This window comes from Macrobrachium nipponense, chromosome 18 (genome assembly GCF_015104395.2).
Source record: "Macrobrachium nipponense isolate FS-2020 chromosome 18, ASM1510439v2, whole genome shotgun sequence".
Taxonomy (NCBI): Eukaryota; Metazoa; Arthropoda; class Malacostraca; order Decapoda; family Palaemonidae; genus Macrobrachium; species Macrobrachium nipponense.
The window spans coordinates 59,151,127-59,168,626 of record NC_087211.1 but is presented as its reverse complement, the minus strand read 5'-3'; the positions used below and the strand labels follow the sequence as shown (position 1 = coordinate 59,168,626).

Below are 17,500 nucleotides of genomic sequence, written 5' to 3'. Positions count from 1 at the left end.
ACTACACACTTCTATGTACTGTGTTTGTATATATATATATATATATATATATATATATATATATATATATATATATATATATATATATATACCCAGGATCTTGTAAAGAAGCTGTAGCTACATGCCTTTTCCTAATTTGCTTCGACCTAGCTCATCCAATTATCTTCCAGGTACTTAATTTACTTAATTAAGTGTTTTGATTAACTTGGGCACAGCAGGTCTCTATTCGTAAGTCCTGGAATTTTCCTACTACTCTTGTGGTTCCTTAGTCTTATTATTATAGCCTTCCTTTCTCTAAGAGGTCAGTGTTCTAATGAAAGGTATTTAGCTACATACACGTTGCCCTTTTACTCATGAACGAGAATGACTTAATTCTCTACCTCTTCAGTGATTTTTATTTTTTTGGACTCACTTGCATTTCTCGTTTTTATGCCATAAGTAATTTTTTTTAGCGTAAAAAGGAGAATTGCAAGGCAGTTAAAAAAAACTTGACTGGATGACTCGTGGAATCATTGTTTGCGAATGTGGGATAATGAGCCGTGCATGTATTTCAGGAATGTTGAATGAAAATTCCAGTAAGCTACGAATATGTAACGAAACATATTTTGAGATCATGTTGGATTGTGTATTATTTGCCCGAACTCGTCTAATGGCTTCGCCGTTTTGGAAAGATATGTAAATCTTACTAAAGTTTTGGCTAAATATAAGGATATCGAAAGTTGAGACATGTAGAAAATATTGAAAATAGAAATATATTGGAGGGATGAACCAATAACACGTTTAAGAGAGGAAAAATGTCTTATTTGAGATCTGTACTTTCCAAAGAATTTCGGATAATCGCTGCCTAGGACTCTCAAAATGTATAAAGTTGAGTCATAACCAGTGACCTAAAAGCTGTGATTTATAACTCAAGAGGTTGCACTGACGGCTAAATACCGTGCAACCTACATTGCTTATTAATATCAAAGTTTGATAACCTATAACAAGTATTGAGTAACCTCCGACCTTCGGGTTTGACCCGTGATCTTTGAAATTGCTTCCCCTCTGTAATTCATACTACACAGACCCTAGAATGAGACAGAGCTGGATTGGAAAAATGTCTAATGATGAATAATATACCTTGCTATCGCTGTTTTTATCATTTCAAAATGGAATATATTTATCCAGTGAGTGATCTGGTTAATTTATATTTACTATCGAAAAAGATATTTCACTGTATAGTTACCATCAAAGGATTGATTGATTGTTTATTATATCTGGCGTTATGCCATCAAAGGAAAGAAAATGAGGGTAGTTAGCAGAGCTCTCAAAAATTTAGATTTCATATCCTAGCGCTTTGGCACCGTCTCTTAAGCCACGCCTTTAATTCATATTAGTTCATACATACAACATGTATAATTTGTAATGGAGAAGTATGTATACGTGTAATAAGCAGTCAAGTGAAAGTTTCTAGCTCTTTGTGACTGTGTCTTACTTGTCCTTCCAGACTTCTAGCAACTTTAAAGCTGCGGTTTTGAGCGGAGTCCTGTTATAAAGTAGGTGATAATAGCTACCTTATGATTGAAGAACTTTGCTTCAAATTTTTACCTCTTATTATACAACTACTACTGAAAATACACAAGTGGGGAAATAAAGAAATTCGACATCTAAGTTCATAAATTTTGCAGTTGAATGAAACATGACGTAATTTTTCAAAAATCATATGAAAAAAATCAAGATGAATATAAACAGCCGTGTTTAGTTGGGTACTTGTTTGTAAAGGCATACAAGTTCTTAATGGAAATACAAATGCAATATTTGTATTCCAGGACAACTGTAGCAACCCCTTGTGGAAAACTTTTGCAGTAGGAAAGGTTGCATTACTGTCAACTCTAAGCTTTGACTTACCTAACATAATAATTAGGTCTGTACACACACACACACACAAACACACACACACACACACACGCACACACACACACACACACACACACATATATATATATATATATATATATATGGAATGATAATGATAGTTTTAGCTTCGTAACTTTTTTGTCCATGGAGTATAAATCGTTGCTTTCCTAGTGTCGTTAGTCAGAAAAATGTACAGGGTTGTGATGTAAGGATGGCATTTGTGGGTACTCATCAGAGTAGTACAGTATTTCTAAATGTATAAAGCGATAGTTTTACTTTATACTGCTTCAATAAACCGACTAATCAGAAGCAGGCAAGAAACTTCAATAATAATAATAATAATAATAATAATAATTTGTTACAACTTATGACTATCTTTGAAACGACAGCGTAACATGCGTAGACTGATTTTGTTTATAATCTGCATTTCAGTATTAAATGAGTATGATGATAATGTTTGTAAGAAAAGGTGCCGTGAAAAAATGAAAATATTATAAAAATCACTGATTTTCTCCATAATATTCTATGCAGGTTGAAAAGTAAATACTCTACTATTAAGTGATGAAACAAAAGTGGATACTATTTTGAAAATTTATAAGGTAAAAGCACTCGGAAGGGAAAATAAAAAAATATACGAACATATTTTATGAATATTTATAGCGTCATTCTTATGCACATACATTTACACAATGAAAATTATGATGACCAATACAAAATGAAATTTGAATTCTCGCAGTGCAATAACCAACATTTATTTGCAAAGCGAGGGATATAATTCTGGGGGAAACGTCAATAAACAACTATTTGTAGATTGCTTGCTACCTGCAGTTTCCTTTTCACTTAAGCTAAATTAAAACGTATTTAATGGTATTTCTTTGGTACACACACAGATACATACACATACATGCATAGATATATACGTACACTCACTATATATATATATATATATATATATATATACTATATATATATATATATATATATATATATATATATATAAACGATATGATGATTTTTATGTCAGCAGGTGGCTTCAATTAAAATACAAGCTCGAAACTGATGTTAAAAAGAGAATAACGCGAGTGCTTTGATATTTGACAAACATCTGCTGGTGATGGTCTTTCGAAATGTTAGTATAAATGAATATCAATTTAATTCGGCTGCAGTAGGCTTAACAACAAAATACGCACCCAAAATGAGCCCCCTCTCTGTTGTGTACATGTTCATATATATATATATAATATATATATATATATATATATATATATATATATATATATATAATATATATACGTACATACGTATATTTATATATATATTATATAATATATATATATATATATATATATATATATATATATATATATATATATATATATATATATATATCTGTGTGAGACTGTGTGTGTGTTCATTTAAATCTTCACCCCCATACCTACATAATATACACGGAAAGGCCTTAAATTCATGATACAATTTACCTAGCACCCTACCAGTATAATAAATCCCTTTACCTTATTTTATAAAGCAAAAAAAAACTTATCAGTCTTACCCGGATCAGGATCAGCGAGCCCCATACCTGTATACACACAAAGATTTTAGTATCACAGAGTAATTGACCTAGTATATCCTACAATAAGATAGACCATTTTAAGCCATTGTAGAAGGCGAAAACAACACCAGTGCTCACCTGGGTCAGGATCCGCAAGGCCGATGTTGGCGATGAGCAAAACAATGACGGCGGACAGGTGCATGGTTCGATCTGTTGCTCAGCTGCCCTCTAGGTTGGCCGGTGGCTTCATCGCTCTCTCTCTCTCTCTCTCTCTCTCTCTCTCTCTCTCTCTCTCTCTCTCTCTCACTTCTTTTCTGTTGAGATGGGCGTCATGTGGTCGGATGTTCTCAGGCTGGCACCGTTATTGTCCTTAATTTTCCTCTTATGATTTTGGTGTGCGAAGATTTGGTGTTTCGATGCTGAGAGAATAATCAGACACTTTTTTTATATATATTTTCCTTTACAGATGTGTCGCCTTTATCATACTGACGCTTTAGTTTTCAAAGATCTTAGTGTGTTTTTCTTATTTTAACGTTTTCTTTTACACATATCCACTTCATAGACACGATGCATTATTTTGTATGTGCTTCACGCATTTTGATTTTCACCAGTAAAAGACTTTTGAAAGATTAGATTTTAAGTTTCTTTCACAGTCCCTTTTTATACGTCCAAAGTCATTAGTACCTTGAAGAATGACTTTTCACTTTTTAAGGAATTCATTCAACAGATGTTAACTTATTAATGTGTTTCACAGACTGACATAGTTATTTTAGTTATATATTAGCTGCTAAAACTGTCAGTACATTTTTTATTTTTTTTTTGTCAAGAAATTTCATTTGCTCATTTTTAATGAGCTAAAATATTTGCAGGTCTTTTACCTGTTTGGACAAACAAACACACTGTTAGTTGATCAAACTGAACACAAGAAAGATGTTAATGTGGAAGACATATGTCTTCACATTTCAGTGAACAAAATTTTACCCAGCGCTTGTCAGTCATTTTACAGTAAAAAAACAAACCCTCACTTTTCCATCACACGTTATAGAGAGGAAATCAAATCACATTGATTATCTATTGTCCTTTTCTATCACATGATTACATCTATCAATATAAAGCTTGCTATCGCTGTTGTTTTAAGAAAGAAGTCCATCATCATAGCCAACGTGAAATGGAATATTCTGAAAAGGAAAAAAAATATTGATTTAATCTTTTAGATGAGCGGTATGTACTATTTTATATGTGCGTAGTTATAATACATATATGTGTGTATATATTATGTATCATATGTGCGTGTATATATACATATATACGTATGTAGTTTATATGTTTTTTGTCCGTTCTTGTGTCTGCTTGTGTGTACAAATTTCATGTATTATATATATATATATATATATATATATATATATATATATATATATATATATATATATATATATATATATATTTGTTTATTTAATTGTTGTGAAAAAGCTTAGGATATACCAGCCCTGTTCGAAAGTTTTCATTCTTTCGTAATATGTCACCGAAGACTGCACCGCCAAAAATGCATAACAATCTGTTATCATCGATAACGCCTCTGACCCTAAAAGCAACCTTAAAGTGGACACTATTCAATCGTTGTCCACAAGAGCGAAAAAGGACGAAAACCGCTGAACTCGGAGAAATGTCTCACTCCAATCGGAGATGATCAGAAGAGCTATGAGGTTATTCTGACTTCGGTTAATGAAGCCGAGGCATTCGGAAAATGTAGGACTTGAGGAAAATGTGACTTTCTCTTTTAGAGAGGAGATGGAACTTATGAAATGGTGAAGGTATTATTTACTTGGGGTGGGTTCCGTTTTATGTTTTGGAGAGGGTTTGGGGGTGACTATCCTCCGGGTGGGGCTTTGCGTATTTTTCATTTTTCAGTCAAGATATACTTTTTCTTTTTTGTTGTATGTTTGCTACTTTTTATCAGTCTTATTCTAAATATAATTAGTAAATTTAAGTATGATGGTTTCTTTTAATAATTTTATTTCCTAACTTTTAATGTTATTTGCTTTAAATCTACTAATAATCATATTATGGAGATAAATGAAATTTTCAGTTACTGCAAATGGTATTTCATTGTCAATTTTCAAACCTTATTGTGTGATTCTATATCTATATAAGTATCTTGCCAGCTGTTGGAGGCCTTCCCACTTATTTCCGTTGACAAGATCCATTTTTTATATGAATACTGTTGTTTCTGATGCCGAATGTCACACGTAATTTTATTCATTGAATAATAATTATTGTATGACTTACAATAAACATTTGATGCCCTGTTCGAATTGCATCAGCCATTTACTACTCATATATATTTGATGTTTGTGAGCGTTAAATATTGCTGCAGGGTAATTCTGAATTATACATTTGTCCAGGAATAATAGATCAAAAGAAAAAAAATCATAGATGCCACATATTCCAATACTCTAGCGATTGTCAGTGCTTACGTTATTCATTATCTGGTAATTCACACGTTTTCCTTTTTTACTGTATAGTTCTTGTTTTTGCTTCTTTTTTTAATAGACAACTTTTCCATTTATTCCTCTCCTTTCTCCTTCTCTCTAACATTTCTCTTATGCTCTCGCTCCCTCTTCCTCTCTTTCCTATCAAAAGTATTTTTCTTTTCATCTTCAATGGTCCTTCTTCCTCTTATTTTTCCCTCTTCGTAGATCTAACTTTTCTCATTCTCTTCCTTCCCCCTTCTGTCTAATTTCCTCTTCTTTTCTTCCCTCTTCCTCTCTTTCCTACTAAGGTAGTTTCCTTTCAGTCTTCGCTGGTCATCTTTATTTTTCCTTTTTTTTGTGCTTCTGCTAATCTTCTTTATCCTCATCTTCCTTCTCGTCCTCCCCAGTTTCCCTCCCTATCCACCGCCTTCATCCTCTCTTTCCTATCATAGGGTTTTTCCTTGCTGTCATCACTCTTCATTTACTTAAAGCATGTTCCTCCTCCTAGTTCCCTAGTTCGTCACTGTCTTTCTACCTTCTCACGGTTTCAGGGCTGAGGGAGGTTCCTCGCTGGACGAGCCGGTAGCGAACTCGCCTACCGATCTGGTAGCCCGAGTTCGCTCCCAGCTGCAGCCAGTGCGTTATCAGAGGAAGGTATTTCTGGTGATTAGAAATTCATTTCTCGATATAATGTGGTTCGGATTCCACAATAAGCTGTAGGTCCCGTTGCTAAGTAACCTGCTAGTTCTTAGCAACCTAAATAAAAATCTAATTAAACTAAGATATACCCTAACTTAGGGTCTAGGGAGGTTTATCCTGTGCACATATTTCTTTTCATTATTATTTTACTCTCGTAGTACAAAGTACTTTTAATTTAGGGTTTACCATCATTATTCAATTTGTCACTTGATGTTAACTTCAATGTTCGATCAAAATATACAATCGCCAATTGATGCCACTATTCGGTGCTACGTTGGCTTGCTATCTACGAGCCGCCTACTCCGAGGTGCTATAGTAGATTCACATCACGCTCCTGATTGGCTGTTGATGAGCCAATCACAGGGTTGGAAACTCAGTCTCTCTCGAGAGTTCACATAGGCGTGATGTATCTTCCACCTCTCCGGAGGGATACTTTTGAAAGACGTATCCCTCAGGAGAGGTGGAACATACACCCTGCCTATGTGAACTCTCGAGAAAGACAGAGAGTTTCCAGCCCTGAGATTGGCTTTTCAACAGCCAATCGGGAGCGTCGAAAGGGACTGGCCTAAACATCAGATGCACGGGTGATGTGAATCTACTATAGTACTAATCACGGCAGAAGCTTCTTGGAACGCCGTGTTTAGTACTAGCACGTCGGGGATCAAAGTATTATAAACACCCATTTCTATGGTGTGTGTGGTCGAAAAATTATAGTAATAAATGATATCTTTGTGCGACCGTTTACTTTACATATACCAAGCCAACGTAGCACCACTGTATTCTAAATGTTCGTCAGGTAATTTCTCAGGTTTTATACGACTGCAGTTATTTATTGGATACTTTGGTTATTTTGACCTTAACATATCTAAACAGTTTAATGTTTATCTTTTCAGGTATATTATCCCATCTTTATTAGTAAGAATAAACACCATAAATTTGACAACTATTGCAAACAACACAATGTGCTTCCACTTCATTTACATAAAGGTACGTTGCCCTTCAATGATTGTATCCTTGAATGGTCATATTTCTATTTCATGTATACATAATGTGACGCTGCCATTGAGGAAAAAAAGTACAACAAAATTGTAAAGTTTTGGTGTTATAATCATCTTATCCTTACTTGTAATTGGTATCTTAATTCATATTAGGTACTCCAGGTAAGATAACTTCGTTTCCTCCATTAGCAGAACAGTATAAAACTCTAAGTTTTATGCTGATAGCAAGGTGAGTGAATTTAATTACTATTATATGTGTGTCAGTAGATAATACAATTTACCGGTTTTCCATTCAGGTATTCCATTTATATCGAATTTCCACATAACGCCAGAATATAAAACTTTTCTTCGACGTTCGCTACACATTGTCATTCTATTTTGGCATAACGCATAATATTTTCATTTACAAATGTTATTCAGTAATTCATGTCGTTCACTGTTAAAGTTGCTTTTTAAATATATATATATATATATATATATATATATATATATATATATTTGTACATATATATATATATATATATATATATATAGTATATATATAGATATATATATATATATATATATATATATATATATATATATATGTATATATATATATATATATATATATATATATATATATATATATATATATATATATATATATATTATATATATGTATATATATATATATATATATATAGATATATATATATATATATATATTGGCGTACTCCACATTTAAATCATATATGTCCATATATATATATATATATATATATATATATCTATATATATATATATATATATATATATATATATATACGTATATATGAAGTAATGAATTTTATCACATCAACGTGATTCACCGTGTGATTTGAGGCGCGCAACTGCAGTCCTGACTTCTTGTCTTCCGTTGTTTCGATCCCACGAGACGACGCGACTTATTATCAAATAAAAAATTCCCTTTCTGTTAACAAGTACGAAAATACATTAATTCCGAGGTAGAACGAATATTTTATTCCCAAGATAGAGCGAATTTGATACTAAAGGACATTTGTAACTTATATATATATATATATATATATATATATATATATATATATATATATATATAAGACACGTATATAACTACCTGATAACATTATCTACGAGAGACTTATAAAAGACTATCAGCTACACTTGTTAGACACCTCGAGGATAAAAGCAGTGCATGTATTAATTCCTCACATGCTTTCCCCTAACTTTAGTTACTTGAAGTTCAAGCGCAGTTATCCCTTCAGGGAAAAAGATTATGCCTTAGCCTTCAAATACTCTTCCTCTTCACGAATGCCTTTATCAACATTCTCGAAATGGCGGCCACAGGTGGGATTTGAAATTTTGGTAACAGGCAGATTTCAGACGGTTCCAGGAGCATGAAGGTTCTCGTTGGACGAGTCGGTTACGTGCTCGACTACCGATCTCAGGGTCAGGGTTCGAATACCTGCTCTGCCAACGAGAAATCTGACGAATTTATTTCTGATGATAGAAATTCATTTCTTGATGTGGTTGGGATCCCACAAGCCGTAGGTCCCGTTGCTAGTTCCAAGCCACGTAATAATATGTAACCCTTCGGGCCAGCCCTAGGAGAGCTGTTAATCAGCTCAGTGGTCTGGTAAAACCAAGATATACTTAACTCTTTTCGAGGAGTATGAGTCAGGTACTCATACTCCTGGCTACTTCATCCATATCACCTACTCTCTGTGATAGGGGCATTGTGCTGGCACAGCAGATTCCCTCTTGCTTTTCTCCTCTGTGTTTCTCTTAGATAACTAAAGTTTTCTCTAAAAGGAAGCTATTGTTCTGGTGTTGTCTGTCCGTCCGCCCTCAGATCTTAAAAACTACTGAGGCTAGAAAACTACAAATTGTTATGTTGATCATCCACCCTCAAGTCATCAAACTTACCAAATTGCAGCCCTCTAGCCTAAGTGGTTTTTATTTTATTTAAGGTTAAAATTAGCCGTAATCTTACTAAAGGCAGCGCAGCGCTATAGGTACCTACAACATAGGCTACCACAGGATCGTGGCTGAGTTTCATGGGCCGCGGCTAAATGTTTTATGGGCCGTGGCTGAGGCCACCACAGGACAGAAAACTCGTTTGCGCGGAAGAAACTTCGGCGCATGTTTTACTTGTAAATGTTACCAATTCTTGCAGTCCAACTCCTCAAACTTCCTCCTTTTTCCTATGTCCTCAATGCTGATGCTATATAGATTTGTGAAATGTTGGGCTGTTACGACCAAAATTTCACAGATTATATAAAAAGAATTTCTACTCAGTTATACATCCCATTTAGTTATTTGACTTTTTTTTTCCACTAAATGCTGACATGCATATTCCATCACCTTGCAAACCGTCCCCCTCGCCTTTTTTTTTTTTTTTTTTTTTGTTTTTTTTTTTTTTTTTTTTTTTTTTTTTTTTTCATTTTCCGGGAGTAGTGGAAAGATTGTTTCCATTTTAAAGGTGGTAAGAATTTTATCGATAACTAACTCTTTAAAATAAACAGTGTAATGCAACAAAACACTAAATAGCCTGGAGTTTCGATACCAGACGGATTCATAATCATAGAGAACGGACCAAACAACTCAATAACTGTCAGTTGGTGGGGCGGGGGGAGGGGGGACCCGGGGCCCGCTTGGGGTTAGGGGGGTGACCGGCAGAACAGGCCTGGTGTCGTGGTGGGTGGGGACGGGCCTCTGGCTGGGGAGAGGAGGTATTCTGCCGTTAACAAAGGTCAATGGAATCATCCGACTCCTCTTGATGACTGTAATGGGCATCAGGCAGCGTGTAATGGAATTAACCTCTAATTACATCGCCCACTTGGACATGGTAGATGATCTACGGCGATGTGAACAACAGGTCTAAACGCAAATAGAAAGGAAGGGATTTCGTTCGCTCATGCTGCAGATATGAAACGATAGAGAACATTTTTCGTGGTTTTAGCTCCTTGTCTCGATTTTCAGTATGTGCATATTAGCAGCTTGGGTGCAGATCGATTCAGTCAAATCACTCGTTTAGTTCTGTTATGTTTTAGATGCATACGCTCGTAAAGAGGCTTGATATGTTTTTTTAAGGAAAAGTTCTACATCTTCGGCAACGTAGATGGCAGTTTAGATTCTCGAGTACGATAGCTGCTGACGCCGGTAGAGGGGCATTATCTGTCTTTATCTTTATCAGGAGAGAGAGAGAGAGAGAGAGAGAGAGAGAGAGAGAGAGAGAGAGAGAGAGAGGAGTTGCCTTACTTTCTTGTCATGTAATAATTTTGATAGCGTTCGGTGTAATCATTCCTTTCCCCTTGGATCTAATTTTTTTCTCGTTTTCCCCCATCGCTATATCATGGCAACTAATCCTCAGTCTTGATATTAGTTTCTGGCATTTTATACCTCGATTTTCTTCCCTCTATTTCGTTGATTATTGCTCAGTTACTCTCTCTTTTTTTATCCTTTTTCCTTTGAGTTATACAATCTTCGTTTCGCTCCATAATATTCACGTTTGCATGGAAGAAATTTCCTTGCGTTAATTTTCTGTTCTTTTTTCTTTGCCTGTCTGATTAATATCCGTTATCCACTTTCCTCGTCTTCTTCGTCCTCTTCTTTATTCAGAAGTAGAATTTTTTTCTGAAATGTCTCTCCAAATCATTTCTGCTTCCATTTCCCTCCTCCTCTTTGATAACCATTATCGTCATTTTCTTTCGTACGGTCTTTTTTACTGTTTTTACTTTTACTTCATCTCCTCTTCATATTTCGAATAATCCGTTAATGAAATTGCAAGTTTATTTGGCAATCTTACCCAGATATACTCAAGATAAAAAAAACTGTTTTGTCCGTTATCGAGTCCTTTACTAACATTATACGAGTGTCATAAATGAATGGGGTATGAAAAGGACGAAATGTAATATGATTCCCTTCATAAATACGAGAGAGTATTATATATGGGAGTAATAACGCTTCAAGATTCATCTGTCAAGCCTCTGGTAACGTGATGGATTAACAGAGGTCCTCGACAATTAATCTCCCTCCAGTGTCATGGCGGATATTTTTCTTTTTCGATTGGTCTTTGAGTCTAACCTCTTTCAAGCCTTTTTGACGGAAATCTACAGTAATCCATCATGCGGTTTATTTGGAATTTAGAATTATCTCATAGAATACCTTATTGGATTTAAAAACTCAGCTCATATCCCAAAACCACAAAGAAGTAAAAGTACAGAATCATTATACATAATCCATAATTATAAATCATTTTTTTATGGGAATCTTTCCGATTCGGTGAATAGGGGCTGCATGTGCTCTGCACAATATGCAATCCATATCCAGGTACGGTTGAATTTCTGTGCTCTTTTGTGTTTGTCAAACTCCTTATTGCTTGTCTGTTAATGTTTTAATATGATATTGTTTGGTTCAAAATGATATTGTTTGGTAATTCAAAGAATATTTCCTGTATTATTTAGGTGGCTTTTATTTCAGCCATCTTCAGTTGGCAATTATGTTCTTTAATACTTCCTATGATTTACATTTTTGCCGCATTGCCCTTCTTTTTAAAGGCTTACAGCCAATTTTGAAGTAATTCATCATAAGATACACTGTAAGCCTCTTTGTCCTGTCTCTGAAAAGAGCCAGTTAGATACTTCATACACCTAGACAAAAAAATAGAATACATCACTTTGCTCTCTCTTCAGAACCCACCAATTTTCTGCAGAATCGGACCAAATATTTCGATCATTCAGTCTCTACAGAATTGGGTACTATGTTTTCAGACTCTACTCTCTAACACATGTGCAGTATTTTGAAACTTGTTTCCTGATATACTGACCTCAATACTTCTCTCGCTTAGTACCGAATTTTAAAAGAACATTCTGCTTCCCTGTAGAACCAGCCTTTATTACTAGATTTAACTTTCCTAGGACTGGGCTACATTCAGCTATTCATATCATCTGCTCCCTTTCTTCATATCCCCTGAATCGCGTTATTGTTTTGATATTCATACTTTTACATAATATGAGTCATTGTCAACACTTTATCCTCTCGGCTTGAAAGTAAGACTATTTTCGAACATTTCCTACTTTAGAGAACCTTGGCCAGTTTCAGTACATAATCCGATTCAAATGCTTAAAATAGAGGATAAAATGTTGAGGAAGTGATGTATCGAAATAAAACCATTTTCTAAAGTAAGGTTCTTATAAAATGTGGCTCAAAGAGATGGAAGTCTTTCTTTCAGAATCTGACCATATTCCTAAACCTGATCCTGCTCTACGTAACACCTCAACACTTTTCCTAGAAGATGACCCGATGTCAACACCTTATTATCTTCTTAGATGTGGATTATATTCTAACACTTTCTTCCTTAGAGAACCTAATTATCTATTAGTAGCTGTGTTAGTAGTATTACCTTCAAGAACCAGATTATGCAAATCAACTCCACAGCCTTTAAGAAATTTTTGTGTTGCTTGTTTCTTTGGAACAGAACTCCATTTCGACATTTTTCTCTCCCAACTGGGCTCGACCATTTCCTCACTGCCATTGTTTCTGGTTGATATAGAAAATGGTGTATAACTGGATCTGTTGTTCATTTTTAGTATGCAGATTTCATTTTCTCTGTTGAAATACCTGAACAAGTTAATTCAGAAGTCTTTCAACAATTTCCATTTTCCAAAATTCTCACTTTATCTCGGAACGCGAGTATGTATTCTTAATTGATTTCGGTTGTAGGCTAACTGTGGGGAGATTATTTTCGAAAATTCTCCACTTTTTTGTTACTGATTTTGAATGAACGGATTTTTTATCATGATATATTTTCAAAATATCCAGATTTTGATTTCACATCAAATAGTATTATATTATAGTATGAGTTGACCAACCTGACTCTTCCTGGGAAAACTCTGCAGGACTCGGGAAAAGTTTTCCTGCACTTCCTCTTACTGACTGTCCCATTTATCCATGAATAACTGTGCTGGCTGGCACCTTTATCCAAACATTACTTCTCTGATGGTTCCATTTATCATAGTATTACTGTGATGACTGTCCTTTTTAACCAGAAATTACTGTACTTAACTCTTCCCATCATATCCCAATATTTACTGTCTGGGGGTTGGACCCCCACATGGGGGGGGTTTTCCCCCATATTGTATCCAGACATTACTGTGATAGCTGTCCCATTCATCCATGTAGTTCTGTGATGACTGTCTATCATTTATCCAGGTATTACGGTAATGACAGTCCCATTTATCCAGTTATTAGCATTGCAACTGTCCCATTTATCCATATTACTGTGTTGACTGTCCCATTTATCCAGCCTTTACTGTGCTGTCTGTCCCTTTTATCCAGGTATTACTTTACTGATTTTCCCAGTATATAAGTACTACTGTACTGTTTGTCCCTTTTATCCAGGTATTACTGCAGTGACGGTTCATTTAATCCAGGCATTACTGTGGTGACTGTCCCATTTATACAGATATTACTATACTGACTCCCTCTTCTATCCAGGTGGTATTAATGTGGTGATTGTCCCATTTATCCAGGTATTTATGAGCTGTGTCTCCCTATTATCCAAGGATAACTGTGCTGACTGCCCATTTTATCCAAGTATTATTGCAGTGACTGTCGCTTTTATCCAGGTATTACTGTGGTGACTGTATAAACCTTGATAAAGAATTATTTATCACAGGAACGAAAGGCATCGAGTACATGAAATGAGGTATAATAAGCCCGTAGAGTTTATTTGCACATTATATGAGGTATGATAAACCAGCAGAGTATATTTACCTCATGTTACAAAGGAAAGGGGAAGTGGGTACGCGTTTGGAACCTACTCTATTAGCTAAGTTGGGTCAAATTTTGTCAAGATCGGTCAAACGGTTCGTATTTCTTATAGCACGCTAACATACAAACACAAACATATAAGCATTCACTTTGTTATCGAAGACTGAATAATAAAAAAAATACTTGTTGTTCGTTAGACGTTTTATACACAATAATCAAGTCAAAATTAAGTGGTTAATAACAATCCATTTGTTTGGAAATAATCTTGTTTATTTTTATAGCTCAAAGATTATGAGTGTCTATACTCTGTTTTTTTCCATCTGTCCATCCGCCTGTGGTGTTTTTGCATGGTAACACTGCGTCCTGGGCTTTAAATAGTTATGCTATGTGTAAGTTTTAGGTAAATAAAAGGATATCTGGGTGTACATTTGCAACTGAAAAGTTTTAATAATTTACTGTATGCGAATTACAGTGTTACCATGCAAAAACACCACAGGCGGATGGACAGATGGAAAAAAACAGAGTATAGGTAAAGTCACATTCGTAGAGATAAGGTAAATGGAACTTTGAAATTCGAAAAGTTCCTTTTATATTATTAATAATGGTACTATTTTATGTTGTTAACAAACGTCCGCCTGCTACACCTCCTTCTCCCTGCCCCAACACCGATCAACCAACTTTTCATTATGAGACTTATTGGATGTGTTCTCTTATCGGATGTTTAATTCGCGCTCCGATAACACAGACTCATTGACGATTCTGATGCGATCTCTTGACACAATTATTATTTCGTAAAGAGCAGGATTCTCTCGCAAATACCATTAATTATATAGGAAAATATATCCCCTTGTCGGGGGAAAGTTGATAAGGATTTATTGGCTCTTGTGTCTATGGCCTAAATATTTTTTTTTCTTCACTGAGGGTCATAACAAAGTTCGCTTTTCATGATAAATTTTATTCCAAAACTCTTAGTTATTTTAATATCATAATTCAGTTAACTACTGTTAGTCATTTTTATGATTGAGTGAACTAGATGATTAATAATAAATCATCATATTAAAACTGATTGAGCAAAAAGTGTCGAAAAGTTTGTATCTATAGAAAAAAACATATGAAACTTTCAGCCCTTCGCTAATATTTTCTTTTAAAATTTCTGAATGAAAACATTTTTCTCAAGGAATTTCATGTTTTTTTTTTCCGGTCACATGGTGTTATATGTAGTTTTTGTTGTTGTTGTTACATAGTATATGTAGGTACTCTTGCAATTCGCGATAGCAATACTGACAGAATGTGTAATATTTCTTTTGAAATGAGAAATAGCTCGAGACTAGCAGTGAGAAATAGCTCACATATAGAATGAAGAACAGCTCCTCTGCAGTAATGATAGTTACCTATTGATAATAGTAATTCCCTTCCCACAGATTATAATAAATAGCTCATTTCTAATAATACCAATTAGCTGCCTACTAATAATAGTAATTAGCTACCTAATAATAATAGTAATTAACTGCCTACTAATAATAGTAATTCACTACCTACTAATAAGAGTAATTCACTCTATACTTATAACAGTAATTAACTGCCTTCTAATAAGAGTAATGAGCTCCCTACTAATAATAGTAATTAACTGCCTACTAATAATAGTAATTAGCTCCCTACTAATAAGAGTAAATAGTTCCCCACTAATAATAGTAATTAGCTCCCTACTACTAAGAGTAATTCACTCCCTACTAATAATAGTAATTAACTGCCTATTAATAAGAGTAATTAGCTCCCTACTAATAATAGTAATTAGCTCCAAACTAATAATAGTAATTAACTGCCTACTAATAATAGTATTAAGCTCCTTACTAATAATAGTAATTCACTTTCTAATAATAATAGTAATTAACTGCGACCTAATAATATTAATTAACTCCCCACTAATAGTAGTAATAATAGTGATTCACTCCCTACTGATAATAAATTAGCTCTCTACTAATAAGAGTAATTCACTCCCTGTTAATAATAGTAATTAACTGCCTAGTAATAATAGTAATTAGCTCCTTACTAATAGGAGTAATTCACTCCCTGCTAATAATATTAATTAATTGCCCACTAATAAGAGTAATTAGCTCCCTACTAATAATAGTAATTAGCTCCCTACTAATAAGAGTAATTCACTCCCCACTATTAAGAATAATTCACACTCTACTAATAATAGTAATAAACTGCATACTAAAATAGTAATTAGCTGCCTACTAATAACAGTAATTGCTCATACTCGGCTTGTAAAATTATGACATTACATTCTCCCCCCACCCCACTCTCTCTCTCTCTCTCTCTCTCTCTCTCTCTCTCTCTCTCTCTCTCTCTCCTAACATTTCTAAAGATAGGTTCATGGAAGTTTAGAAAATTCCTCTACTTAAGAGCTCTCTCTCTCTCTCTCTCTCTCTCTCTCTCTCTCTCTCTCTCTCTCCTCTCTCATTCTTAAAAGATGTATTTGTTCTACATTTAGAGTTAGCTAGTCAAATGAATAATTCTCTCTCTCTCTCTCTCTCTCTCTCTCTCTCTCTCTCTCTCTCTCCTTCTTAAAAGATATATTTGTTCTACATTTAGAGTTAGTTAGTCAAATTAATAATTCTCCCGGTCTCTCCTCCTCCCCTTTCCTCTCCTCCTCCTCTCCCTTCCATCCTCCCCCTCTCTCTACCCCTCCTCCCTCCTCCTCCTTCTCTCTCCCCCTCCCTCTCGCTCTCTCTCACTCTCTCCCCACCCCCCTAACATTTCTAAGGACAGCTTCCTGGAAGTTTAGAAAATTCCTCTACTTAAGAGCTCTCTCTCTCTCTCTCTCTCTCTCTCTCTCTCTCTCTCTCTCTCTCTCTCTCTCTCTCTCTGATTCTTAAAAGATATTTTTTGCTCTAAATTTAGAGTCAAAGAATACCTTTTGTAAGGGGAAGCTCAGTCCACATAAAGACTAAATAAACATGAAATTCTCATTGCTTATCTACCTTGTTTGTCGCGTCTTCTGAGAAGGAGGATCATCATTATTCTCCTCTAGAACTCGGTTTTTTTGCCACGTTCTCAAAAGTGCCTCCTGGAAGCTCGTGTGCTTCGGTTACAGACAAGCGTGA

At 34.8% G+C, this 17,500-nt stretch overlaps 1 protein-coding gene across 1 annotated transcript in view; it reads right to left on the bottom strand.

Annotated features, from left to right (window-relative positions):
- Positions 1–17,500, bottom strand: part of LOC135196764 (hemicentin-2-like) — a 56,953-nt gene that overhangs the window by 17,849 nt on the left and 21,604 nt on the right. The window contains exons 2-3 of the mRNA XM_064223566.1: positions 3,587–4,626; positions 3,449–3,475 (exon numbers count right to left, since the gene is read on the bottom strand). Of these exons, the coding sequence (XP_064079636.1) occupies positions 3,449–3,475; positions 3,587–3,650 (91 nt within the window). The 5' untranslated portion in view covers positions 3,651–4,626. The remainder of the gene's footprint in view (positions 1–3,448; positions 3,476–3,586; positions 4,627–17,500) is intronic.